The sequence below is a fragment of the Suillus clintonianus genome (genome assembly GCF_016758775.1).
Source record: "Suillus clintonianus strain FC179 chromosome Unknown DEU56scaffold_121, whole genome shotgun sequence".
Classification (NCBI taxonomy): Eukaryota; Fungi; Basidiomycota; class Agaricomycetes; order Boletales; family Suillaceae; genus Suillus; species Suillus clintonianus.
Genome location: NW_024539345.1, coordinates 92,193 through 115,942, shown reverse-complemented (window position 1 = coordinate 115,942; position 23,750 = coordinate 92,193). Strand labels below are relative to the sequence as shown.

General features: G+C 49.3%; 8 protein-coding genes across 8 annotated transcripts; 5 read left to right on the top strand and 3 right to left on the bottom strand.

The window, feature by feature from the left end:
• Window positions 1-16: 16 nt before the first annotated feature.
• DEU56DRAFT_833354 (26S proteasome subunit RPN7-domain-containing protein) lies at window positions 17-1,669 on the top strand. Its single transcript, XM_041354649.1, has 7 exons — window positions 17-191; window positions 252-457; window positions 507-652; window positions 703-922; window positions 976-1,084; window positions 1,176-1,347; window positions 1,399-1,669. The coding sequence occupies exons 1-7, from the start codon at window positions 62-64 to the stop codon at window positions 1,568-1,570; spliced, it is 1,155 nt and encodes a 384-aa protein (XP_041203083.1). The 5' UTR covers window positions 17-61; the 3' UTR covers window positions 1,571-1,669.
• DEU56DRAFT_833351 (uncharacterized protein) lies at window positions 1,670-3,976 on the top strand. The gene is made up of 5 exons (XM_041354648.1): window positions 1,670-1,769; window positions 1,893-2,205; window positions 2,262-2,466; window positions 3,055-3,264; window positions 3,511-3,976. Exons 2-5 carry the CDS (start codon window positions 1,949-1,951, stop codon window positions 3,772-3,774), a joined length of 936 nt encoding a protein of 311 aa, XP_041203082.1. The 5' UTR covers window positions 1,670-1,769; window positions 1,893-1,948; the 3' UTR covers window positions 3,775-3,976.
• A 1,126-nt stretch (window positions 3,977-5,102) lies between these two features.
• Window positions 5,103-7,739, top strand: DEU56DRAFT_873711 (P-loop containing nucleoside triphosphate hydrolase protein; the record flags this gene model as incomplete). Its single annotated transcript, XM_041355882.1, has 11 exons — window positions 5,103-5,403; window positions 5,604-5,666; window positions 5,810-6,046; window positions 6,098-6,220; window positions 6,268-6,392; window positions 6,439-6,698; window positions 6,747-7,045; window positions 7,074-7,253; window positions 7,307-7,331; window positions 7,392-7,580; window positions 7,634-7,739. 11 exons carry the CDS (start codon window positions 5,103-5,105, stop codon window positions 7,737-7,739), a joined length of 1,908 nt encoding a protein of 635 aa, XP_041203081.1.
• Window positions 7,740-8,430: 691 nt separating this feature from the next.
• Window positions 8,431-10,196, bottom strand: DEU56DRAFT_833339 (SKN7, two-component response regulator). The gene is made up of 3 exons (XM_041354647.1): window positions 9,636-10,196; window positions 9,353-9,541; window positions 8,431-9,292 (listed from the first exon to the last, which is right to left on the bottom strand). Exons 1-3 carry the CDS (start codon window positions 10,107-10,109, stop codon window positions 8,834-8,836), a joined length of 1,122 nt encoding a protein of 373 aa, XP_041203080.1. The 5' UTR covers window positions 10,110-10,196; the 3' UTR covers window positions 8,431-8,833.
• A 1,080-nt stretch (window positions 10,197-11,276) lies between these two features.
• DEU56DRAFT_746279 (winged helix DNA-binding domain-containing protein) lies at window positions 11,277-12,957 on the bottom strand (the record flags this gene model as incomplete). Its single annotated transcript, XM_041349193.1, has 5 exons — window positions 11,277-11,439; window positions 11,584-11,849; window positions 12,526-12,624; window positions 12,717-12,786; window positions 12,839-12,957. 5 exons carry the CDS (start codon window positions 12,955-12,957, stop codon window positions 11,277-11,279), a joined length of 717 nt encoding a protein of 238 aa, XP_041203079.1.
• A 3,134-nt stretch (window positions 12,958-16,091) lies between these two features.
• On the top strand, window positions 16,092-18,345 carry DEU56DRAFT_833315 (xylose isomerase-like protein). Its single transcript, XM_041354646.1, has 11 exons — window positions 16,092-16,427; window positions 16,496-16,670; window positions 16,738-16,905; window positions 16,985-17,068; window positions 17,122-17,236; window positions 17,287-17,386; window positions 17,441-17,457; window positions 17,505-17,536; window positions 17,600-17,607; window positions 17,664-17,772; window positions 17,850-18,345. The coding sequence occupies exons 1-11, from the start codon at window positions 16,139-16,141 to the stop codon at window positions 18,178-18,180; spliced, it is 1,428 nt and encodes a 475-aa protein (XP_041203078.1). The 5' UTR covers window positions 16,092-16,138; the 3' UTR covers window positions 18,181-18,345.
• Window positions 18,346-20,070: 1,725 nt separating this feature from the next.
• Window positions 20,071-20,586, bottom strand: DEU56DRAFT_918014 (cytochrome P450; the record flags this gene model as incomplete). The annotated part of the gene is made up of 4 exons (XM_041358063.1): window positions 20,071-20,186; window positions 20,242-20,360; window positions 20,413-20,459; window positions 20,518-20,586. 4 exons carry the CDS (start codon window positions 20,584-20,586, stop codon window positions 20,071-20,073), a joined length of 351 nt encoding a protein of 116 aa, XP_041203077.1.
• Window positions 20,587-21,520: 934 nt separating this feature from the next.
• On the top strand, window positions 21,521-22,756 carry DEU56DRAFT_703616 (uncharacterized protein; the record flags this gene model as incomplete). The annotated part of the gene is made up of 1 exon (XM_041347352.1): window positions 21,521-22,756. A coding segment is annotated over one exon (1,236 nt), but the record flags the coding sequence as incomplete, so codon positions are not given.
• Between the last annotated feature and the right edge of the window lie 994 nt (window positions 22,757-23,750).

Here is a 23,750-nt window from a genome sequence, read left to right as displayed (position 1 = left end):
GTGGGAATATGAACTTGAGAGACTGACGCGTCGAAGGGGAAGCTCCCTAACACTGACAGTCATGGCAGAAGAAATCATTCCGATACCAAATCTCAGCCTCCCACAGCACCTGTTCACTCTTATTACCCCAACTCTCCAGCAACTGCACGACAATGCAAGAAAACAGTTGCTCGAAGGAATCCAGGCAGACAGTATGTAATGAGATCATCTTAGTGCTCGACTTTCATTGACTAGATCGGTGGTATATACAGAAATGGCGCCGTATTATAAATTAGTAACTTCTTCGGGTGCTCTTACGCCTGATTCTGCGTTGCTCGAATCGATGGAGAAAGACAACGAGGAAGAGCTCAAGAAGCTAGACGAGAGACTAGCAGAGGCGGAGAAGCAAGAAGGAGAATCTGAGATATCAGACGCTTTGAAAGCCAGAGCCAATCATCTGACCCGAATTGGTGACAAGGTGCGCCTTTCCTCTACTAAGTCATACAGACACTGAGTAGCACATAAAGGAAGGTGCAGTCGCAGCGCAAAACCTTGCACTCGAGAAAACACCTGGCCTTGGCTCAAGGATAGATATTGTGCTCACTCTCATCCGACTGGGATTTTTCTTCGGCGATAATGGCCTCATCACTGAGAACCTTCCCAAAGCAGAAAAGTGCGCTATTGCAAAGCTTTACCATAACCTTGAATTGACATATTGTCCAGATTCATCGAGGAGGGTGGTGACTGGGATAGGCGTAATCGTCTAAAGGTCTACCGTGGCCTCCACATGATATCCATCCGCCAGTTTAAGACTGGCGGTGCACTTCTCCTTGATGCACTATCGACATTCACTGCCACTGAACTCACAACGTACAACGACTTCGTCGCTCTCACCATCATCATAAATGCACTCACCCTCAAACGAGTAGATCTCAAGAAACGGGTATGCTCGTTCTCCTAGCTGGTATTTCCCACCGCTGATCTTATTTCCTGTAGCTCATTACCGCACCAGAAGTCATATCCGTTTTGCCTGAAATCCCGATCCTTGGAGACCTCTTAAACAACCTTTATGACTGCCACTACGCGAAATTCTTTGTTGCACTTGGTACGTTTCTTCGCGCCCACAATCCACTTCCGAGGCCCCTATTTGTCTGATGCGATTGATAATGACTGACATGCCGTGTCCATGCCCATAGCGACCCTTGAACAGACGTATCTCCTGCCCTCTCGACTCCTCTCGCCTCATACCCGCTACTATGTACGAGAGATGCGCATTTTGGCATACAGCCAACTTCTTGAGTCCTACCGCAGTCTCACTCTTGAAAGCCTCAGCGGTGCATTCGGCGTCAGCGTCGAGTTTGTTGACAGGCATGTGTTATCTGCACGTGTCTTTTGCTATTCTCTGATCGTCTGTTCTAGCGAGCTCTCACGGTTTATCGCCAACGGGCGTTTGCATTGCACCATCGACAAGGTGCACGGCATCGTGGAGACGACACGGCCATCGCTCAAGAATGCGCAGTACGACAAAGTCATCAAGCAAGGCGATGTCCTGTTAAATTCGATACAGAGACTGAGTAAAGTGTTATATTAGTACTTTACGTCTTGTCGCAGTCTCCTGAGTATTAGACAGCGTAGTATTCATTTTAAGTTGACACATAACTAGGGTGAGCAGCAGTGGGCACATGCAAGTTGTTCCTGTTACCACCTTGAACCTCTTCCTGGCAGAGTCTGGGCATGTCCTTGATCTTCGTGTGCTACACCGGTGCATTTATATTATCACGGTGTTATCGGTGAGGTTCGAAGATTTGCATGTCACCGCTTCCGATTAATTCTGATGAGAAATCTGGCAAATTTTACTTCCACTAGCCGTCGAGCGCTGCTTACTATCATCCCCGTCTCATTGGCTACCGCAGGCTGGACATATTGGTTATCGTGCACAACAAGCAACAAGGCAACCTTACCCACGAGTATGACCGCCGAGCCGCAAAATATCAGACAGCATCCTATATACTGGTTCAACGATGGCTCCATCGTCGTGCGTTCACGCAGCATAAGCAATGGGGAGGTTTGCTTCAAGCTTCACGAGAGCTTGCTGCGTCGACAATCTCGCTTTGTTCAAATGATGCTCGATAGCGGGACCAGCGCCAAAGAGATGTTGATCCCACCAGAACTTGGTGTTCAAGTCCATGATTTGACAGCGCTGCTCGAACATCTATACCACGATACGTGAGAACATCCTTTTGTGATAGAACTGACGGAGAATAATCATGATGCTCTCGCAGCCCTCTTTCCGCTGAAGCACCCTTCTCACATGTTGCGGCGATCCTGCGTGTCTCTTCCCCGGATCAGCTTGATCTGCCCGGTGTGCACATGTCAGCACGGGCGTACTTCGTATCGATGTTTCCTCAGGGTCCACAGCCGTTTGCACATCCTAGTAGCCATCTAGAAGAGGCGTTGGCACTTGTACATTCATATCAGATCTCTTCGGTGGGTTCGTTTCCATTCATGCATGCGAATTCCTTTCTTTTGTTGGACTCCTTCCTTTTATTCTGTCGGTGTGGAGTTATTATGGACGGCAAGCTCATCTGAACACGTTTGCCACGTGCCTGGTTTCTTGCTGCGGTATGATGGTTTTTTATCGGCCAGTCGGACATTTGAGCATGCTCTTCGGTCCTTCGACAGGCTTGTGTTAGGATACCTAATGCGTGGCACGGCACAGAGGGGGTCCCTTGCGGCGTGGCAAAAGCCTGATTTTTGACATGCTGTGCTTCAGTGGGGTTCTCTTCGCGTCTGGGAAGGGCAATATCCATGGTGGGGGCGGCTTGTTCCTATCATCCACGGGCAATGGATTTTTGCTCCGGAAAATTTTTGTGTCATGGATAGGACTTAAATCCAGCATCTAACCTCTGCAGTTCAGTTTTTTGGGGGAGGTTTAAGCCACTAGGTCATATGGATTATTTCGTTTTCTTTATTTGATGATTGGGGACAAAGCATTCACTCCTGTCATATTTTCTTCGCTCGGCGTTTTCAAGGATTTCGTCACAGATTGTGGAGAAGCTGAATACACAATTCCAGATCAGAAAAGGCATATATTACAGCCTTGTCACGACTTCTGAATTCGAAGATGGCGATGGCGACTTAGTTTTGGAAAATTCCATCCCACCAAACGGTTCGCCAGGAACATCGTCAACGCCACGCCACATTCTATCACCCACAGATGTCGAGCGGTGTAGAAGCCTGATGACTGGCATCGTGAAACATTTCACCCCTGTTTTATTCACACCAGTGCGTGTTTCTATCATCTGATTCCGAGGAAGTGGTCACCGCAGTAATATTTGCACATTGATTGACTTGTGGCGAGTCACCGGGAAATGAGATCCTAATTAACCGGCGCCTCCGTTGACGTGTTCAACTGGCTTTAAATGCACAGCCTTCGTCCAACACCGAACGTTGGCAGATTTCCATTCCTCATGACTTGATCCGTTCTCGTGTGACCATCAAGCCCTTGCGCTAATTCATCATTCATTTTAGCCTGCAACTCCTCATATGGCATGTACAGACGTGTTTGCAGACCAATGGATGCCGCTCGTAATCACACCCGCAATATCTACTTCTGGCGTCTGCAAACCACTCGAAATGCTTGAGCAAATTAAGCAAATCAACTGGGCCGCCGAGGGCTTGTGTGCTGCATGTGTCAGGGAAAAGACACAGGAGTGGACACAGGAGCAGGAAGATGTATGGGAGAAAATGGACTCGTGGTTGAATCTGGAGGGCACAAAACATTCCCTTGTTTGAAATATACAAAGGAGATATAGATGTTTGTTGCGGTATTTGCGGCCCGTTTAAAAATGTGCGCAAATCGGGAACGAACAGCCTCCTCCCCCTTGCAATTGACGTCTTTTGATTTCAAGTCCGCAACATGCCCTTTTTTGTTTTCAGGCGTACAGACAAGTTGTTATACTATGAAACAGTACTACGATGGCGATTCCAAGCTCATTACAAGCAGCCAACTGGGATTGGCGCGGGTGCACAACAACCTTCCGAATTGAGAAACATCGTACGTAACAAGGAAACCTCATACTTTCAGTGCAGAAGTTCTTCTTTGTTTTGTGCACTCAAGTATGACCGGCGATTCCTTCTCGACGGTGTCGCCAATACACACGCTGACCCAGGATGGTATAGTTTCGAACCTGATCACCAAATTTTTCGCGTACCATCACGTTGCATTATCCATTAAGGTCATCATCAATACTTTTGTTCGATAGCTAGTTCAACGACTTCACGAGGCTAGTATCCATTATTCTCAAGCCTTATATGTGGGAAGTGATTTTCTGGTTTCAGGTTTTCGGCTGCGCTGCTGGATAATAGCATTGTCCCTGCCGAAAACATCGTGACAAACGCACGCTCCTTGTGGGCGCGATGAGGGCATTCCAAGTTTCAACGACCGAAATGAAATGTTGTTGCCACTTCATCCACGACTATTTTCATACCTCGTTCGACCGGGGATTCGTGGTCGTTTGCCCTCCTTGGACTGATATGATCATCGAGAATCCTTTCTCGTATATAGCGATTTGTAGAAGAAGATGGATGTCACCCGCGGAGCGCTGCTATTATGGATGTTACCAGCCCACAATAATCCAAGACACATCTATTATGACCCCCAAAACAATTTTTTGTTACTGTGCGTACCCACAGACAAGCGTGCACGTATACCGGCCCACGTAATTTTGCAGCGGAACTAGTTTCTGGACACATTGTCTTATTGGTGTCGGACTTTTGTCTCTTGGGACACACAGTACCCTCCTGAATCCTCACAACCCTTCTCCTTATGGGGCTTCTGACATCTGACATCTGTTCTTGTGTCGCAGCAGTTGGTGGATCTGTGGGCTCCTTCGTGCCACTCTGTCAGTGTCAGATTGGCCACTTCCGAGGATCGTAGATTCTCATCTATTGCCCGCCTCGTTCATGAAGCACAAGAGTAGTGGTGCTAGTCAAGAGGCGGTGTGTGTGTGTGTCCTTCAAATAACACATAAATACCTTCCAGCCTACGTGCCTTCGAGGAAGTATTTTCCAAAGACCACCATTCTCGCGTGTGGACGATCATGACCAACGACAAGAAACCAATGACTTCTTCTGTTCAAGATATAGTCCCTTTACCCCACCCTCCACCACGAACCCTGAATCACGGCATATATACAGTTGCCTATGAAAAGCCTTCAGCTCTCAACTGGACCTCGGATACCCGAGCCTGGATTGAGCAGTATTTTGTCTCCTTCACCAACTTCTCCTACGCTCTAAGGCTATTCAGAGAAATATTTCATCTGGCTCCTGGGCTGGTGATTGGTCATGTCTGCGCCACGCTGTGGCTAAGCATCTCTGATGCACTACTTCTCTTCTGTTTAGGTTCCATATTCAATTTTGTGAGTGATGAGCCCGAATCCGACGTCTGAAACTTATGCCGTGCAGGTCGAGGGACATTCATCGGGAAACGCGTCTCAAGAGTCACTTGATATTGCCGTCTACGGAGGATTCTTCTGCGCCATTTTTGAACCTGCTTGCAGTCGCTGCCTGTATGCCCATGTGATTCCTTTGTCCGAGTAACTGGCTTATCATTACCTGTAGAGCATGTGTGAACGACACAATCAATAGCCGTTTGAAAGCACATTTTCTTCCGCAACTCATTGAAGGTGATGCAACTCGCCCATCGAGAGCTATCTCCTTATTAAAACTATTAACTATATTTCTAGCTAGTATGCGCGTGGATGTGTCTTCGATGCAAGGTATAGATCTTTGTTGATTTCTTAACACCTCTCATGATATAATTTTCTAGATTGTTACACAATATTTCCCGTGAGGGGCCACTTTCCGTCCGAGGTACCAGGCGCGTCATTCTTGCAAGGTTTACTTCACATCGCTCGCACCACGATTGCCCTGTTGTCCCAAGTGGCTGTCTTGATGAATGCGGTACTGCACAAACCCAGTCCGGAGAGAGAGGTATTGTTTCTATTCTGCATTGCTCATCCGCTCGTCCGGTGGTTGGCACCATGCAATGTTACCGGTACCCAAGGTTTGTGGATATTGAAGACCATCGCTATTTTCTAAAACGAACACATTGTAGGATACATCTTTTACACACTCAACGTCCCTTTCAAGCGAATGAAGTCTCTCTATGACTTAGCATTCTCACCTCAATATCGAGAAGAACTGATACTCAACGGCGTCGCCAACAGCATCCCCTCTGGTAAGACAGTCTGTGTTCAAGAGTGCTTATGCTAACGGGTCGTGCAGAATACCGGAAGTCGACTGAGGCGCTCGGTGATGAAATTGTAACTGAACCATTTCCCTGGGCAGGTGATTTGATCAGAAAGTGGTACTGGGACTTTCTAATTAATTTAACCCTCGACCTTCCACTCGTAAGTTATCAGGTCTTACTTGTTTAGTGTACTAACATACTTCAAGGTCATCTATGCGCTGGCCTTGCCTTGCCGACTTTTGCCTTCTTCTGTGATGTCAATTGCGCTGCTGCAACAAGCAACCAATAGGCTTTCCCTAAGTATCGGCGAATATGGGATGAATTCTACGTCAATGAAGAGCTTGTGCCTACAGGCCAAGTGGCTCTACGACGCTATCAGTTACAAGAGCAAGATGTCCAATGGACCGATGTCTTATCCAGATCTCTCTCAAGGTAGCTCATCGGATGGGATGAAGATATCTTTTCGGTGCGCTTCATCCTACAATCGTGACGGGCTGACTTTGATGCTAAATAGGCAAGTATCGCTTCGTTACGAGAAATGCGGTCACAACGCTTTAGACAACGTCACCCTGGACATTGCTCCCGGTCAGCTTGTTCTTGTTGTCGGTGTCAATGGCAGCGGAAAATCTTCGTTGTTGAAGCTCATCGCGCGTCTCCAAAATCCTACCGAGGGGGAAATTCTAATCGACGATAATCCATTGTCGACATATGATTCCGATGATGTACGCGCATCGATAGCATTTTTGCCCCAGCTTCCGCTGTTGTTTCCCATGTCAGTGAAGGAGAACATCTGCCTTGGGTTGCCACCCCCGCGTTCATGCGACCGATGCGCAAATCCAAGAAGCAGCCAAAATGGGCAATTGCACGAGCTGGATAACAAAGTTGCAGAACGGATATGATACACAGTTGAAGCCTACGCATGACATCGGGAATGGGTGGGCTGACGGAACTTATGGCACGATTTCTGAAAGATTACGGGACGAATTGTCGCGTCATAAACAGCAGACAGTCACAATCTCAGGTCGGTGCTCATGGTCTGTGTACACGTTTTTACGACCTAACAGGCGATGACAGGTGGTGAAAAGCAACGACTTGCGGCGTACGTACTTTGACGTTAGCTCTGTGTCACAGCTGCTTATTTTCACTGCCTCACCATCAGGGCCAGAACATTTATGAGGATTAATCACACAGATATCAAATTAGTTGTGGTCGATGAAGCCACGTCGTCTTTGGACGCTATCACGGAACGCGACATTCTTTCCAAGTTTCACCACGTCCGCCAAGGAAAGACGATGATCCTCGTCACTCACCGCTTCCACCAACTTGCCAAGGAGGCTGATCAGATCCTGTAAGCAGAAACACCGTGCTAGCCACACAGATGACATTGACACCTCGTTGCAGATGTATGAAGGATGGGTCTGTGGTAGAGCGAGGTACACATGATCAGCTGATTGAAGACAATGGCGAGTACGCGAAGCTGTATAATGCGCAAGTCCCCTCGGCGTAATCCTGGACATCGTCGGCGATCTTGTTCTTATGTACTTATAGTGCTTGTAGGTTTATTGTTTATATTTCCGATCCAGTTTTTGTGCCATGAATTGCGAGCGAAACGTATACGCACGTACGGTTAAACATTTATAGCCTATCATCATCATCATCATCATCATGCAACAATCACAATCTCAGATTTTGAAATCTGGCCACTGGACCACGTTTCTGCCTAACCGGAACCACGCCATCGGCGCTGGCGCCTGCCTGCCTTATCAGCTTATCCGATACCGATATACGTGGTAGTGTAAGCACAATGTTGCAAACCTGACCCAGCCTGACCCTTGAAGTCAATTCAAGTGGCACCCCCGGGCCAGCTCACCGATCAGATCTTGAATGAAGGGTACTCAGGAGCGGGCTTTATCAATTTGGAATACCATTAACGGCATATGTTGTTCTCGCAAGACCACTAGTACTAACCTGGAATGAGCTTAGTGCACCAGGCAATCGAGGTAAAATCGATCTAGGGGTGTGAGTACGTCACTCGGGCAGATTGGTGTTTGGGCTTTTGACAGGCTTCGTGATCTAGCGGTGACAGAGTGAATTAATTTACCACAGAACGAATGTTGACTGCATGGGTTCGAAAGCGTCCAGCACTGTGGCCGTGATGGCACGATGAAATTCTCACAACGATGCTTCCCCCTTGCGCGTAAAACTCCTCAAGCTAAATTCGTATACGATATAACACAGCAACAGAGAAAACGACAGTATGTAATACAGAGATCACAGAAAGAGAAGAAAAAAACTCGATACAAGAAAAAAGCGAAATTGACAAAAAAAAACGAAAGCGTAAGATATGATATCATGAAGACGGGCATAATCGCAGCGCAAAACAAAGCATGGTGACATGAAGGTATGGAGGAAATCATGACATGACGAGACGAGAATAAGAAAGGTAAAAGGTAGGACGTGAAAGGGAGGTGATAAAGACATAGACAAGTACGAGTGCTCCTGGAGAACACCATACACAAACGCTCGCAAAAACGAGTCCTATGGTCAACTCCGAGGATAAAAGCGTCTCCGAAACCGGTATCCATCCATTCAGATGAAAACTCACTCAATGATCTCAAACCGTCCCCTCTTCCCCTCTCTCCCATCGCCCTCATCATCCAACCCTCGCTTCTCCCCTCCCATTACTCCCATTCCGGGACCCAAAGCACCAGCAAGACCGAACGAGAATCCTTCGGGAACTCCAACGCCCGAAAAACTCTCCTGTGTGACGATATCTCTGAGAATCGCTGCGTATCGCTCGTCAGAGAGACCCATTCCCGCTAAAGGGTTAATCCGTCCATCGTCATCGTAGCCCGACATCCCCAGCATTGGATGCAGACTCGAAGAGGAAGAAGTTGTGTTGGATGATGAACTGGGATTGGACGATGAAGCATGTCGTTGTAATTGCGATGCACCAACTGCGAGCGCTTCGCTAAAAGACGGGTCTGAGAGAGGCGGAACGCCGATCGAACGTGGTATTTTCGACATTTGTTGAATGACTTTCAGATGCATAAGATGTTTCTGCGACCATCGCAGTGCATCAGTTCACACATCTCTTTGCCCTGAAACACAAAAACGCACCTCCAACATATCCAACAACCCCTCCTTCGTAAACGGCTTCGGCAAAATATCATTCATTCCAGATGAATAATACGTCATAATCTCGCTCGGTTTGGAGTTAGACGTCATGCTGATTATGGGCGTCATGTGGTCGAATTGGCGTATCAGATTCGTAGCGCTGACTCCGTCCATTTTGGGCATCACAATGTCCTGTCGCGTGTCCAAGTTCCAAGTTCCAACCCAACACAAAAAAGATCAAAGATCAAATTAGTTCTCGTCAATGTACGGAGGGAAAAAAACTCGCCATCAACACCAAATCGTACTTTTCCAAATTCATCTTATTCACAGCCCCAACGCCATCCACAGCAACGTCAATCATGCACCCAAACACCTGCAAGAACTTGCTGCTCAACCTCCTGCTCACAGCATCGTCGTCCACAAGCAACACCCGAGGCGGGACAGCCCACCCAGGCACGAATGTAGACCGCCGGACGCGGATAGTCGTAGGCGCAGTCGACGATCGTCCGTTAGACAGCGTCGGACGCACGACTTCTTCAGAATATGGATCAGGCTCCGATGGCAAGGTATCGTTGTCCGTATCGTTCCCTCCATCGCCTTCGCCCTCCCCTTCTGCAGGCGGAGCCACAGCGCCCGTCGAAGGATTAGCGTTGAACATCCAATTCCCGTTCTGATCCTCCACACTGCTCCGCGGCAACAGATGCCCAACTGTGAAAACCTGCAAGCCTTCGTGCATCGTCGTAGGCGCGTCCCAGCTCATATCAGGGGGAAGGAGGAACGGAGCGTTGCCATCTTGTGCTGATGCTTGTGTTGATGACTGCTGCTGCTGCTGCTGCTGCTGCTGCTGCTGTTGTTGTTGTTGCTGATGTTGCGCCCCTCGATGCGAATGCGAATGCATCCCACTCGTCCTCTGCATATGCATCTCCTCCGCCGACGACCCCGAACCACCAGAACCAGCACCAGAACCAGAGCTCGACATCGGCATTGACATCGGCATCGAATTTGGAATCCTAAACCCCGCATCACTCGCAGCTCGCCTCGACATCTCGTTCATCTGCACCAAACTCAGCCGCGCGACCATATCCGGATCTTGCAGACCCAGCTCCTGCGCGGGCACGAATTGCTCTTGCGCAGGGACGAATTGATGTGGGTGGGGAGGAGGGAGAGAATATGGGTTTCGGAGGGACGCGGATTGGGGCGGTTGGGACATGGACATGGGTTTGCGTGCATGTGAGGACGGCATAGGCATAGGCATGGAGAACGAGTTTGGGTTTGAATTTGAGGGAGGGGCGAGGAAGGGTGATGGTTGGGGTTGGCCCATAGATCGGTGGGAGGCTAAGAGGGAAGGCGGCGGATGTGTGCTGGGGGTCATGCTAGTTGCGATCGGTGTTGTGGAGGCTTGTGACATGTTGTGAATGGGGGTTTGAGATGGGGGTTGGGGTGCGGTGGATTGCGATTGAGCAAGGGGGGCTGAAGCGGTGGTTGAGGACCCGGCGGCGGTTTGGGAGGTAGCGTCTGAAGGGTCTTTGGGTTTACCTAAGGGAGAGCAATGGATTGGTTACTAATGAGGAACACAGAAATGTATGTGAGGAAACAAAATAGGGACGGACGACTGGGCCCAGGCATAGAAAATTAGGTCCAAAGCAAAATGCACCCGCGTCCTTGGTGCCTAATAGACCCATCATGGACCCATCAATTAAGCATCGAGACCCATCAATTGAGCACCGAGGCCACACCATCGATAGCGCAAATATTTTATCTCCGCAATGGTCGCCTCCACAGGGGAGCGCTTTTCAAGGTACACAGAATGGACGTGGAAACCGACGAGGAACGGGCAGAACACGGAATGGACGGAAAACCGACGAGGAACGGGCGGAACAAAGAATGAACGGTTGAGAAACACGAGCAGCATAGAAAAAACCACGAATCAAAACCCAGAACAAGGAAAACGCTCACCTCCCTCCCCTAAAAAATACTGTATCAACCCCTGCATCAAGCCATCCTGCTGCGCCATCCCCTTCTGAAAATTGACCATCTCCACAAGCACATCCCCATACTGGCGCTCCAACACCCTAATTCTTTCCTCAGCTCTCCCAACTTGATTCCTCAAACTCTCATTCGTAGCGAACAGATTATCATTCTGAGCCCGTAACGACGAATGCGAAGCCATTAAAGAATCTGTCTGGCCTCGCAGATTCTCATGCGACGATAAAAGCGTATCATGCGACGAAAACAATGATTGATACGAGTTTTGCAGGACGCCGACGTGCGCTTGGACAGCTGCTAGTTCGGCGCTGCTCTCGCCTGGGATGGGACTGCCGGAGCTTGCGCCTCTGCCGCCTCCGCTGAAACCCCCGTTAGAGGAGGACGGGAGGGATTTACGCGCGGCAGGGACTTTGCGCTTTATGTTTTCGAGGGCGTCGCGTCGGTCGGCGTGGAAATCGGGGTGTCGGAACGTCCAACTGTGTTCGCCGAATTGGGCGTCATCGGTTGTTTTTACCTGGGTTTGAAAAGGTTAGTAAATCGATTTGTAAGAACGGCGTGGGGTCAAGGGGGAAGGGTGGGAAGATAACATAGGTAAGAGGTAAGGAGGTGCAGTGGATCTGGCGCATGGTGTACCAAGTACGTCTTGTCGTGGCATCGAGAAATGCGACAATGTGAAGCATTTGGACGCTGCCTTCGCGGAGATGAAGACGAGCGTGCCAACGTGAATTGTGCCAAGCCACGATGCATCCCAAGAACCCCCTGAAGCGACGACCAATTACGACAAGGAAAGTGACAAGTATATCTCGGCGGTGCATTTGACCACCAAGAAAAAACCGTAACACCTCCTCAGCGCGAGACGAGCATCTGAGATAGACGCCGTGGTAGAAGCATCGGATCGAGCCGAGGATCGACGGGAAAGGCCGAGTTGGGGATGGGGCATTCCTAGTGAGGAATGGGGCGCGGATCGCTGAGATAAAGAGGTGCGTATTGCCCTTTGATAGGCGATATGGGGAGTATGCAAGAAGTCGCGTGATCCAAGTGCACAGGTGGGGGACCATGCAGTACGAAAGGCATAGTGGGAACGAAGTGAAGTGGGATATAAATAGAAAGAATGGAGGGAAAGATCAAAAGGATTTGAAGAAGTGAAAGAAAGGGTTTCAAGATCCGGAGTAGGAGGGGGAAAGGCTCACTTTATGAAAATCATATTTGTTGAGCTGTCTTACGAAAGATGCGAAATTTGAGTGCTTGAACATGCGTGGGAGGATGGATTTTGTAAATTCGTTCATGTCCTGAGGGAAATGTGAGATTGGTTGTGAGATAACCTGAACGGAACATCGGTGCAAGTACCGGTGATAGGACGAGAGAAGAGGAGAATACGGACCTTTACGACAAAACAGTCACCTTGTGGGCCCCATGACACGACATGGGAGAAGGTATGGTCCTCTAGCATTCTGTGGAGTAGAAATGAAACTGGCGAAGCTGAACAAAGGAGAGGATAGTTACTTGTAGAGCTTTTTAACGAAATCGCTTGTTGCAGGCATGGTATCGTCCTGCTCCTTGAGTGAAGAGGGAGGTTGTGGAGGTGGGACTGAGTGGATCTGCTGAGTTGGTTCTCTCTTCATCTGTCGCATCTCTCGTTGCGAATGGGAGTGCATTGAGACATCATCTCTTGAGTTTGAAGTGCGATGGATTGAGGAGGACGAGGACGGACCCCATGAGACTGGAGAAGGGTGGCGATAGGGCGAAGAGTCCATTGCGGCCATGGGAGGGAGTGTTGTGACTGAGGCGCGCTGAGGAAGATTTATAGCAGGAAGCTGAACGGGTGGCGGTGGAAGTTGGTGTGATGCGAATAGATGATTCGTACGAACTGAAGAGTATGGAGGACCTGTAGCGGTGTGGTGGTGGTCCATGTGCATGGCTAACGTTCGTGAATGAAACGCAGTTAGTGATTATTATCGCAAGCACCTTGTAAAGGCCCAAACCCAAACACGGGCAAACTCACGATTCAACCCAGGCGAAAGCTTTTTATCACTACGGTCGCCGCCAAAGAGGGGCTTGAGCTCGTTGACGTTGATGGGCTAACTGGTATGATCTAGTGATGAGAAGCACTGAGAAACTTTGGTGTAAAGAGTCTAGACTTTTGACTAAGTACTATTCAATAGACGCCCGTCGGTTCCCAGTAAAACGTTCCAGACCGGTCTGACCCCCCACAACTTGCTTTTTGGCTGCTACCACGGCCCCGAATTTCCGACATCACCGTCGTTCCAGACTAACCAAGTCTCTTGTAGAGTGGAAGACGACCAGCTTCGAGCCACTTTAATTATGTTCGAAGTTCATCGTTTCTGGCGTCCCTTACAACTACTGTCTTCTCTCCTACTAGTAGCTGCTTGACCGGTCACTATCGAGCCAAGCCATCGACTCAGGAAGTCCGCATGTAGAACTTAACCTTCATTCTTGCTGGCATTCATACCCTTTCCTATCTTCCATTTCCTGCTTCCATTGCCTACTTCCATCAGTTTCTTTGTCCTTCTCCCTCTTGATAAGTACCAAGAATATCTCACGCGCGCTGATCCTCGTCCTTCGGTTTGCTACCCTAATTGCGCCCGGTACTGACTCCCCCTAAAAGCCCACGTCTGAAGTTCATATCCTCCAACATCACATCCTGTCACTCGCAGTATTTCGGACCTTACCGAACAATCCGCCGAATCCCAAATTCCCCCTTCCAATACTCACCCCATAATGTCGGTTTCTGTCCCGCGTCATTGGTGAGTGCCGTATATCCTATCTCCCCCGACATATCATCATACCTTCACCCCTATTGCTTCTACACGCAGGTTGACCTAACAACCTTCATCTTACTGGCTTACATTATCTCGGGATGCCCCATGGGCGCTCCACCAAAAAAAACCGGGGTTGCCCTAATCAAACACCAAATCTAACATAGATTCAATCACGGTCTTCATTCTTCATTGACAGACGTCTAACTTTATCAATAGAGGGTCATACCTATCTGCTGCGCGAACAATGTAACGAGTTGGGTGCGCACCTTCGGCCGTCAACAATCCGTAGAGGTTATCCATTGGTACGGAAAGACTGGACAGCCCACGGACAACGAATAAAGGCACGAAGTCTTCTTTCCGTTGCTCGCTGACCATGTGACGAGTTCTATGCGCAGCTTCGGGCTCCTACGACTTCTGAAATCTTGTCAATGACCATGATGCCCCTCACATCAGAAGTCCGTAGTAAACACATGAGGTCCTTGACCTCTTCGTACCATGACATAGGGAAACACTATACCGTCGAGCACACATCCATATAGACAAATAGCGCCAGGCCTTGTGAGTACTTTTCGTCTATCCCCCACGCCCTTGTTTAATATCCACATAACACAGGGCACTACTAGTACTGCTATTGTACATAGAAAACCCAAATGCATAACTGGTACGCCACACACCCTCGGAGATCCAATCACACATCTGCTACTAGTATGTCAAACCACCCGCGGACACCACACCACATCCCAAGGTCCCATTAATATCACGCTCGTCCGATCATGTATGCCTTGGCGTGTAGAACCCATCCCACCCTATCCCATTCTCATCCACGACCATTCTCTAACAAGAAGAGACGCACAAGCACCGATCCCCACTGGTAATCCGACGTCACTTGTATTGTATTTACGGTTCCGAACTTTGATATGAAAGCGCGCCAGGAGCGGGTATACCGAGGCCTCGGGGGCCTAGCTCCCTCAGGTGATGTGGAAATACCCATTAGGTGCGTTAGCCAGCGAAGTGGTCATATAGCCTGCGTTAGACGGAAGCATGTCATATCAACCAGCATATTAATGGCAATACCGGCATTGGAATTGGAGGATTGATGTAGACATTTGAGTAAATCCTTGGTGGGGCATCCCCGGGAAATTCCATGGTTCGTTGGTTTTGGTTATGACATCACGAAACGGAAGAATTGGATCAGGGTTAATGTTCAGGCTTCAGGTATTCGCGTGTTGGCGATGCTATGGGGTGTGTCGTGGGTGACAGCGAGCGCTTCGTGAGACCGTCAGAGTATGGCGCTCCTCTGTAGCTTGTCGATCCAATGTCCCCCACCGAGACAGATAACGACAGAGACCGTGACGAATTTCAGCGGTCGATGATTATGCTGCTGGTGCGTGGCGATTGATAGCAGTTAGCTTATATGTAGCTGAAGGTAACGCGAACGGGCCTTGAAGTCCCGATCAGAATGTTTCATAGAAGCAAAAGCCCGTCACGGGTTATTAATATTTCTGGCTGTACTTACTCGGTGGGATGCTGCAATCTGGATCAACCCGACACAGTTCAGATCATTTCACGTTGCCCTGGACGTCGACCTTCTCTCCCAATGCCATAATGGTTCCCCCCTTGCAATGGGATCGGCAACGTCCTGAGCACGTGCCAATCACCCACCCCTGTGCATTACCTATGCTCTAAAAACGTGAACGCGAACACGATGTTTGAAAACGGCGTTCCCAGGTGTAGCAGTGGAGAACCGCATGATATGCTTCTCTACTACTAGGTTCATAACACAGCCCCTACTAGTCCCCATCTACGTTACGCCTGTGCCTAAATTTATATCCAATGCTTCGCGCTTGATGTATCTAGATGAATTCGTGCCTTTTTTTTCTGTGCTACTTGTCTGGTCAAAAAAAAAAAAATCGAAAATCGTAGATTGGATGTAGGGGGGGGGGGGGGGGGGTGCCGGGAAATGCCGGTGGTTTAAACCGCAATTGCATCATGGACTTCCAAATCTCAAGACTTTCTGAATCTGATGCTAGCAGCTGCTGCGTTATCTCATATCAGACCCACGCCCTATACCCCACTACTACTCTTATTCCTCAAGCAAAGCCAAACAAGGGCCTTCATCCCGGCGAACCTTATGGTTCAAACAAGAAGATCGACTCGCGCTGCTGCCGCACCCGCACCCGCACCCGCACCCGCGCCATTACCATCGTCAATCACCCTAACGTCATCCGACTCTCACCTACTAGCAGAATCCTCCAAACGTAGAAGAGCAGATCACTCAAATGAATTGGAAAGCGAGAGCGGTACCGCGGTCGGTGAGATCCCGCACCCAGCTGGGCCCTGCTTCGTGTCATTGCTGGCAATTAAACATTCAACATTGTAGTAGCCACGAAAAAACCTGCGCGCAAGAAGCAGAAAAAATTGAAGACAGAGGATGGTCACGGTGAAGCTTCGACGGAGGGTTTTCCAGTACGCATCTCAAATCCGTGGAAGATCGGCGCACACGTGTCAGCTGCAGGAGGAGTTGAGAATGCTGTTCGGAATGCTGCGATGGTTGGGTGAGAGACGCGTTTCGTACCTGTCCGAATCCCTTATTAAAGCCCTGAACGCTGCACGTTCTCGCAGCGCCAGCGCATTCGCTCTATTCGTCAAGTCCCAGCGAAAATGGGATTCACCACCGTTTTCTACAGAAAACGTTGATGCGTTCAAGAGACGAATGCAAGAGTTTAGGTATTCGTCGAAACACGTCCTGCCTCATGGCAGTTATTTAGTCAATTTGGGAAACCCGGACGAGTGCGTATGAGCGGCTCTGGCACTGGCAGCTGCTTTGGTTTATGGGCTCACGATAAACATCAATTGTGTCTGATTTCAGGGAGAAGAGGCAGAAGTCTTTCAATTGCTTCCTCGACGATCTTCAGCGGTGCGAGCAGCTTGGCCTTGAGCTTTACAATTTTCAGTGAGTTCACCATCATGATTTTTCCATCTCTTGTTTAGCTCATGTTATTGAAGTCCGGGCTCGACCGTTGGGCAGGCTACGAAGGACGAATCGATAGCCCTGATCGCGGAATGTATCAACAATGCGCACAAAGCAACGAAGTATATAACGATTGTCATTGAAAATATGGTGCGCATTCATCCGAATACCGACTGCCCTTACTTATTTCATTCACAAAGGCAGGTTCAGGAAATGTCATAGGCTCCCAGTTTTCAGAGCTGTATGAGATTATCGATCTTGTCGATGATAAGGCGCGAGTGGGCGTTTGCCTTGACACCTGTAAGTCATTTTGCGCTTTAATATTCATCATTCCTGACTAGTAGCGGGATTCAGGTCATATGTTCGCAGCAGTAAGCGCTCCGCACTTTGACCTGCAAATCTTTTATCGTGTTTCCAGGGATACAACATCTCAACAAAAGATGGATGGAAGTACGTTTGCGTTTGCTGATCACTTCGTGACATACGCATACATCGGCTAATCTAGCTTCCTAGCGCAACGCGTAAGTTCTACAGCCGTGAACTTGATCATTTCATGAAACATGCTCGAACCACGCAGTCTCCGCGTTCGATACCGAAGTCGGACTGTCCTATCTCAAAGGAATGCATCTGAATGACTCCAAAGCCGGCCTCGGGTCAAAAAAAGATCGACACGAAAATATCGGACTGTGCGTGTTTCATCTATCCCAGTCTAACGTTGGTGCTCTTGTTTTAAGCGATTTTTTTCACCGCCGTTTAATTTTAGCGGACACATTGGTATTTCTACGTTCAGGCACATCGTCTCTGACCCACGGACGCAAGATATTCCTCTTATCCTCGAAACCCCGACTTTCGAAGCAACAGAAATCTGGGCGAAGGAGATAGCTGCGCTTAATTCTCTCTCGATGGTCGATGATGGCGAGGTCACGGAGACGGTTACGGAGAAGGAACTGTCGTTGGTTGGCGAGATAACATCGCTGGTGCGGAGCCACGCTGCGAACAAGGCGGGGAAAGCAAGCAAGACAAAGACCAGTATGGGCCGTGCACGCAAGCGGGATGTGACGGAGGACCAGGACCACGATTCTGACTGTGCTTAGGAATATCAATGCGAGTTGGTGTCTACCATCAGCCTTGATACGACCCCTTATCTTATCCTTCTTCTCATTTTTCTGTGCTATTTGTATTGAAACAAATTAACGCGGTGTTTTGCATTGTTTGACGCACTTACTTACGTGGACGCGAAGAGGGAAAAAATACGACAGGTTTGTTCCCTTGCCTCGTGGTGTTGCGGTGGCTAAGCATGTCCTATTGCGCCGTCTTGGCGCTTGGACCTAACAAGCTCTCACCAATGCACGGTTAATACCATCCTTCCTCCGAGAAACAAACAATATATATGAACGACAGTCGCTTGTGTTCGTTATGTGCCACGTAACAGCGGAAGCTGTTAGGCGGTGGACGGTTTACAGTGGGAATCCTACCGTGGTCCGTAAGGTACGCAATATATCATGGAACTGCAGTACTAGTGCTATATATGCATATCATGGGGATGATACGGACAGGGCGGAACAGATGTCAATAAATAATGTGTCTTGAGTCGTCTTCCATGGGCCTTGCAACTGTAGGGTGTTGGCCGATTCTTGTCCGCGTTCATACTATTCAGGACCTAATCAAATTTCATCCACAATACAATTACATCTACATACCGCCCTGAAGCTTGGCTTCGTGGACTATACATATCAAACAGGGGAAAATAGTTATACTAAGCTGAGAACAGAACAATCATACGAGCGCCTCCTTCGATGCCTCCTTTAACGCCTCGAATTAGATATCACAAATTTCTTTGTCACACCATTATTGTGATCGGACACGAACAGGCGGACTTCCGCAGGTACCCTCAGTAACATTTGCGAGTGTCCCTTGCTCATTAAAACCTGCGAGTTTGAGACTCAGGCTCCCAGCAGCAGACACCATAACGAGATGAAGGGTATTGACACGTCGAAGGCGGACCTGTGGTGATCGTACATCGAAGCCCGCACAATAATGTATAAAACACGGGTAAAAGTGAGGATAGTGATAATGGTGAGCGGGAGGATGGCGACAAGATATGTCGGCGACTGTATAGTCCAACCGATCATTGATATGTACATCGTCGTCCAATTGACTTGGGAAGAGAGGTTGCTCGGAATATCATCAAGAAAACTGCCCACGGCCATAAAACCAGAGCGAAGGAACTGTGAAGTTGTGTCAAGTCGATTCGGACTGTCTTTAAACGACTGCCTCACCGTCGCGGAGAATTCAACAACACCACGCCAGTATTCCCCCTGAGAAAATCATAAGAGGTGGATAAGACAATGGGATGCGAAACTCACAAGCTCGACATAAACCTGTGCTTGATCGACATTGTCATCGATGGATCCGACAGTTGTCGAGGAATAGATGGAGTACAAAGTGTCCCCAATTGTGCTGCTCATAGGCCTGTGAGTTGGGCGGCTACTTGGCAACTCCAGCGATGAATGACAGTAGTTGGACATTTTCTGACTGGAAAAGGGGTGGACGTGGCATTCAAGTTCCAAGTGACATTATTTGAGTAGATATACCAATCGTATTCATACCTGAAGTCTTCGAAATGTCAGATTCAGCAGCTGACCGCCAACGAGAGCCGATCAAAAACATTCGTCATTCGTACAAGTTTAGAACCCGAAACACCGACGGGGCACATACGAACTGACCGTAGAATGACAAAACAATTGATGTTAACCATAAGCCAGGCGAGACCTTGATCAGGGAGCAGTACCCAAGCTTTAACTTGGGGTTCTCATGCAACCTCGGGAAAATTCTGCATCATGCGCCTGAGCTCAGTCTCAGGAACACTCATCTGAAACTCAATAGTGCACTGGCAAGGCTTATTGCCTCCCATCACCCCCCTCATGAACCCCATCTCATGCAGCGGCTTCGTAGGATCCAGAGTCAGGTGGAAAGCTCAAAGATTAAAGAGCGAGTTTATGAACACCGATCTGTAGCAGATGAGGTGAACTCGAAAGATCATGTGCATGGAAGGATGTCATTTCTTTACCTGTTCGCAAGCTGTTGACCAGGTCATACGCTGGAATGACGGTCAGTGAATGAAAAGACATCTAGAAGAATAGTGGTTTACCGACGACCAAAGCCGAAGACAAAGAATTTGAGGTCGTCCCTGATGCGACCTTGATCGTTAATCCAACGCTGAGGCTTGAACAAGTGAGGCTCAGGGAAGACGTCTGGGTTCCGAGAGATGGACCTGACGCCGTGACATTCAGTCCCTCGTACTTCCCTTGAAGGACGATGCTTACCAATGGTCGCCGAATACCGTAGTCCCAGCAGGAATACGATTATTTCCCTAATGTCAGGTTATCGTTTGCGTAATAAGTAGCTGAAAAAATACTTGCCTAAATCACATCCTTGGTCGTTCGATGAGCCAACCTTGCCGCATGAACGTTGTGAACTTCAAGAACAATTTCGGCCATTAGGACACCCTCCACAGGGCATCAGCGGTCTCCATCTCGTTGCATCAGAGATGATGGCCGTGAAGTCGAGGAAGGTCTGACGTCAGCGAGGGTCGGTACTGTAGTGGAATATCCTTGAATTCGAGAAACTCGCAATATGAATCAAGTTACTAATACCTCAGTTCCTGAGGCCTGATCACTCAAACATTGAAGCGATGGAGGGCATTGAAGGCGATTGATCGCAGTGGTTGCATGCAGCATTAATGTCAACAAGCAGGTATGATTGCGTAAGCCAATGAACTTAGCTTAGTAGTACCAACTTGAAGTAAGGTGGGCCCACCGCCTCCAGCGGTCAGCGGTCTATCGTCGCAATCAGCTTGTACGATGAGCGGAAGACAACGCCGAGGAACGACCTGACAAGGTATCTGTGAGTACTGTCACCCTGCACAGTGTCTTGAAGCACGATGGTTACTTATAGTAGATCCAACTAGTAGAACGATAATGATTTATTGTCTCTGGTCCAGCCTTTACATGTCTGGTATCTCAGGCTGAACAAGTACGTGCGTACTTATTCAGATCACCTCTTTAGTCGTTTAATCCTGTATCGGTAACGAAGGCCACACGAGTCAGTTGACCAGACGAGCGCCTCCTGCTTTCCTCACCATCCAACGAGCTTGCTATAACGCTGCGATTGGAACTTCACTAAAAAACATCCATCCATTCGATTCTTGCGCCTTGCAATCACCACCACTCTACAGCTTGATCGTTGAGTTGTCGTGGCCATATACTTGTTATCCTAAAGCCTTCTAAGTTCCGTCGACCATCAGCAAAGGATCAAATCTACAGTTTAGACTTGTACACGTTTGAAGATAAACCTTGGCCAATGAGTTACTCGAATTCATGTCGGTATCTTCATAAAGTCTTATTCTTATTCTGATCCTGACGTCGTGCTTCATCAGCTGAAAGAGCTTGGGAGAAGCTGTCCCAGGTCGTTGTACATGGCGCTGTATATGACTCCCTCGAACGCCTGCCCCATCCGAAATGTTTGAAGGATACCCGAATGAACCTTCTCAAACACATCTACGGATTTTTAGACAACCCAGAGAAGAGCCAACTCGTTTGGCTGCATGGCACGGCGGGCGTAGGAAAGTCTGCTGTCGCGTTCACTGTAGCTGAAAGGATGGGAGATCTGGAAGTGACAGAGGAGACGACTGTTACGACACGGCTGGCAGGAACATTCTTTTTCTCTCGCAAGAATACGAACCGCCGCACGACTGGATATATATTCGCGACCCTCGGCTATCAGCTTGCCAGGAATTTCTCCTCTGTCCGGAGTGACGTATCCAAAGCTATCATTGAAAGTCCCGCCGTTCTAGAGCCGAGCAGTTCTGTTCGCGACCAGATGGAGGCGTTGTTTCTTCGACCTCTCCGGAAGCTTCGCCAAAGACAGCAGAATTGTCCGCCGTTGTCGTTTGTCATTGATGCCCTTGATGAATGCATCTCCGAAGCGGAACTCGCTGAACTCATCTCACTGCTAGGCCAAGCTCTTCGTGATTCTGATCTGCCCAAGCTTCACATTCTGCTCACTAGTCGCTCGGAAGCACATATCCGTGAAGCCATGGGGGAAGAAGGGGTGCATCCGCTGGTGTGCGAGATACCGCTGAAAACTTCTGGGGACGGTGTCCCTGACACCATCTCCTTAGACGGCGCGGACGTCGATAATGATATCTATGTTTTCTTGGATCATTCCTTCAAAAACCTGCGAGGTCGTCGTCCCGATTTCCCACAGCCAACGAGGGATCAACTAGTGCAATTAGCGACCCGAGCAGGCAGACGTTTCATTATAGCGTCTACAATGATGAAGTTTATCGACGATGGAGACACTGATCCCCGTGATCGGCTCCATACCATGCTTCACATGACAAGCGAACTGACATCAGGAATGGACGTATATCAATTATACGACCTCATTCTCTGTACGTGCGCTGATCCTGATCGGGCATACATGCACTTGTCCGTTGTTGCCACCCTTGAAGACCCTCTTTCTGCGTCACAAATATCAAAACTTCTTGGCCCTAGTCGGGGTCACGATGTCAAGACAACGCTGGGGCAGCTACGATCCATCATGGATATTCCTACCGACCGCGGTCTTCCCGTGAATATCTATCACTCGTCCGTTCGTGATTATGTTTCCAATCCCTTAAACTGCAGCCTTCCTAACCTACAATATGTCGCACTCCACTCCCTCCTCGCTTATTCCCCGTTGCGCTTGACGACGGACGAGATCCCATGGGGAGATCACGCTCCAGTGTTGCGATGCTGGCTAGAGACCCCGGACGGGCGTGCCTGGCTGGAGACAGGGAACGGGCATGCCTGGCTGGAGACAGAAAACGGACGTGTCTGGCTGGAGACAAAGGGCGGGCATGCCTGGCTGGAGAGTGAGGATGGGCGTGCCCGCCTGAAGACAGAGAACGGGTGTGCCTGGCTGGAGACAATGGGCGGGCGTGCCTGGCTGGAGACAATGGGCGGGCATGGCTGGCTGGAGACAGAGAACGGGCGTGCTTGGCTAGAGACAGAGAACGGGCGTGCCTGGCCGCAGACAGAGGGCGGGCATGGCTGGCTAGAGACAGAGGACGGGCGTGCCTGGCTGAAGACAGAGAACGGGCGTTCCTGGCTGGAGACAACGGGCGGGCATGGCTGGCTGGAGACAATGGGCGGACATGGCTGGCTGGTGACAGAGAACGGGAAAGCCTGGCTGTCGACAAAGGGCGGATATGACTGGTTGGTGACAGAGGGCGGGCATCGTTCCATGCTGGTGACAGAAGACTGGAGTGCCATACTGGAGACAGAAGACGGGGATTCATCTTTGTCTGAAACCCTGATTTTCATGTGGTGCGACTAGAGGGGATGGGCTGTGCCCAGAGCGTGAAAGCCGCTGGGTGGGCAGGCCCGCACGCTATGGATTCGTCGCACCACGACAGGCAGAGGACACGATCCATCACTTGATGTATTAGGTCGGTAATGTATAGATGTGTAGCACAAGCAATTTGAAACTAAGAACTCTGAGGGGGATACAGTGCGAGAAACATCAGTAAACCACGAATGTTGCGAGGGGGGCCGAAGAGAACACTGAGTAATGTTCAGTGAGACGCCTCGGAGGGAGCAGCGAAGCTGGTCGAGTCACG